General features: G+C 39.5%; 1 protein-coding gene across 1 annotated transcript; it reads left to right on the top strand.

The window, feature by feature from the left end:
• Window positions 1-2,522: 2,522 nt before the first annotated feature.
• On the top strand, window positions 2,523-3,265 carry LOC135473191 (uncharacterized). Its single transcript, XM_064753033.1, has 2 exons — window positions 2,523-2,556; window positions 2,802-3,265. Exons 1-2 carry the CDS (start codon window positions 2,523-2,525, stop codon window positions 3,263-3,265), a joined length of 498 nt encoding a protein of 165 aa, XP_064609103.1.

Here is a 3,265-nt window from a genome sequence, read left to right as displayed (position 1 = left end):
AAGGTGGGGGTTTTTTTTAGACATTTTGAGGTCAGCCGGAGTATTGATCATGTTCTGTCTGCCTGTCTATCCAATTGATAATTAAAGTAATTATTTATGATGCTTGGTAATTAACTGTGTTGTCCAGAGAATGGAAAGTCCTTGAACTCTCTGGCTACTGTTCTAACCGTGTTGGATTCTCATTGTTTTAGCTTAAGTGCTATGTCCTGAAAATGTATCATACAATGTCACATTCATATCTGTGATGTACTTCTTGTAAAAGTGAACTGTGGTCAAATGGTTGCCTGCTTTTCAATCACTAGGAGACATGAGGTACATGTTCACAAATCCAAATTTTATTCTTTTATTAACATGGCATATTCTGAACAACAATGTTATAACATTATTTTCATTATCTTATGGAATGTGTAATTTAAATTCCCAAAACATTCATGTTATAAAGCAATAAAACACAAAATGATCTTTTTCTTGTAGAACCTCAGTTATTATAGATTTCATTCCATTCACTTTTGTCCAATATGATAGTGTGAAATAGATAAGGATTTTTATTTCTATCTACAACACACAACAGAGTTTCTTTGTTGCATTGTTTTTAATTTCGAACACATGGACAGGTATGTCAAAGTGTTCAAAATTTAAGCTTTACATATTGCTTTTTAGCTGCGACCAATCTGTCTGTCTGTCTGTCTGTCTGTCTGTCTGTCTCTGCCTGATGGCTGGCTGTTCAGATTTTTTATATCTTGTCTTTTAACATAGACCATTCACTTAACGTTGACTTGAGTTCAAGAGGATTGAGACTTTTTGACAGATGTTGTACATCCATTACACAGCCAATTTGCATTTGTCTTCCTATTAAACTATGGTGCAGGTGTGTTATTAGTACTGCTTAAAGCATGCAAGGGAGATCAAAATAATAATCTTAATTAATAATATAAATATTGTGTAATAATATTTGGAAGGGCTTTCACCTGACAAAGGCAAGAAGACAGTGCCCAATCATCTAAATGCTGTTAGATTTAGGAATGAACCAATTTCATATTGACCTATGTTTTAGATTTATACATAAAAACATTTTATTGTCTTAAAAATTCACTCATCATATTGATGTGTAAGAAAGATCCCTTGTATCAATTTTGACCTAATGTAGTGTCATTAATACTGACTTTAATCCATCAATCTTCAGCTTTAATATTGTTGCAACTGGCTGTAGATTGCACAGTCTATCTTAGTCATGAATTAGAGGGACAGATGCAGAATTACAACTGTGATGGTAAAAGATTTAGGCTGTTAGAGGATAGTTTTATATTGTACCCTAAGCTCATAGGCCCATTTCGTTATTCAATACCAAGGAAAATTTGCTTAATCCATCCCTTCCGTTAGTCTAAGGTTTTAGATTGTCAAATGATATTTTTACTGTATATCAACGTTCCTAGCATAGTCCATTGCCTACAGAAATGTATTGAAGTAATGCTCCCCATACTGTTAATGGTTCATTTACATAAAGTATGTGTGTATTTATGTACACGTTGAAATAAACAAAGCATTTTATGAGTTTTTTTACTGGGAACATAACTTGTGATCGTCTTGGAATGGAAACTATACCACTACAGATAAAGCATGGCGGATTTTGTAACCACGTCGGTCAGCATTATGTTTGGCGGAAGCAGAGTAGAGCTTCACTAAAAACCAATTCGTAAGTCATGTTATGCACTAAGCCTCTTAAGAACGGCCTAATTAACGCTAATTATGACTTATCGGTCATGTCGCTTACGAGAAAATTGCTTTTACCAAAAGATACCTTGAAATGTGCTAATTATGAAATGGTAATTCTAAAGTTCAAACTCTTTGCTAAAAACCATTTAAGAACGGGCTAAAGCTCAATATTTGGGCTAAATTATCTTAAAACAAGGGTGTCTGCCGCAGTTGAATACGAGATGAAACATATTTTATACATTCCTCAAGACTATAAACCAATTCTTACGTTCCCAGGCCATGCAGAAATCTCCTCTTAAAAGAAAACATTTCGTCACATTTATGCAAGGCATATTTGCAAGCGGCCATGCTGAACCCGCACCAGACCTGCAGGTAGGTGAAGAATGTTGGTACCTCCCAATGTTTGGAGTTTACCATCCACAAAAGCCTAACCAGATTAGGGGAGTTTTCGATTCCTCGTCCCAGTTCGACGGGGTGTCCCTCAACAACGTCTTACTCCCTGGACCCGAAATGACCAACAGCCTGCTCGGAATTCTACTGCGTTTCCGCAAGGAAGCGATAGGAATCACTGCAGACATTCAGCAAATGTTTCACTGCTTCTTTGTTTGCCCGGAGCATCGCAACTTTCTTCGTTTTTTCTGGTATCGCGACAACGACCCAGCGAAGGACATGATTGAATTCCGAATGTGCGTACGTGTTTGGAAACACGTCATCCCCGGCTGTAGCAACTTTCGGACTCCGAAGAACAGCCCTGGCCGGAGAAAGGGTGAGTCACTTCACTGCCGAGCAAGGAGCAGGCAATTGACTTGATGTCGAGGACTCGGCAAGCTCTGAAGGAAGAAGGTAATCTTAGACTTCACAAGATTGCATCCAACGATACAGATATCATGGGTGCCTTTCCTACGAACGATCTCGTCAAGGAACTTAAGACCTCGACCTAGGGTCCGACACTCTTCCAACCCAACGCAGTCTAGGGCTGATATGGGATTTGGAGTCGGATACATTCACTTTCAAAGTGTCAACTCGGGAAAAACCTTACACCCGCCGTGGGATTTTATCTATAGTTAATAGTTTGTATGATCCACTAGGATTCGTTTCCCCCGTGATTATTCAAGGCAAGCTCCTTCTTCGAGAGCTGATCTCCCAAACCAAGGATTGGGACGAGCCCCTGCCTGTAGAGCGCAAGAGACTTTGGGAAACCTGGAGAGATTTCATAAAAGAACTTGGTAACCTTCATATTGACAGGACATACGTCAAAACCTCCCTCACACAAACCGTTTCGAAGGAAGTGCACATCTTTTGTGATGCATCTGAACAAGCAATCGCTGCCGTAGCATACCTGTTTACGACAGACGTGAATGACGTCAAGGAAGTTGGATTCATCATGGGTAAATCAAAGGTGGCACCTTCTCATGGACACACCGTGCCCAGAGTGGAACTCTGCGCCGCTGTGTTGGCTGTTGACATGGCCGAAAGAATGGCAGTTGGATGTCCAGCCAGATACTATCAAATTCCATTCCCACAGGAGAATCGTTCTGGGATACACCCATAG

This window comes from Liolophura sinensis, chromosome 8 (genome assembly GCF_032854445.1).
Source record: "Liolophura sinensis isolate JHLJ2023 chromosome 8, CUHK_Ljap_v2, whole genome shotgun sequence".
NCBI lineage: Eukaryota > Metazoa > Mollusca > Polyplacophora > Chitonida > Chitonidae > Liolophura > Liolophura sinensis.
This window is presented reverse-complemented; position numbering and strand designations above follow the sequence as displayed.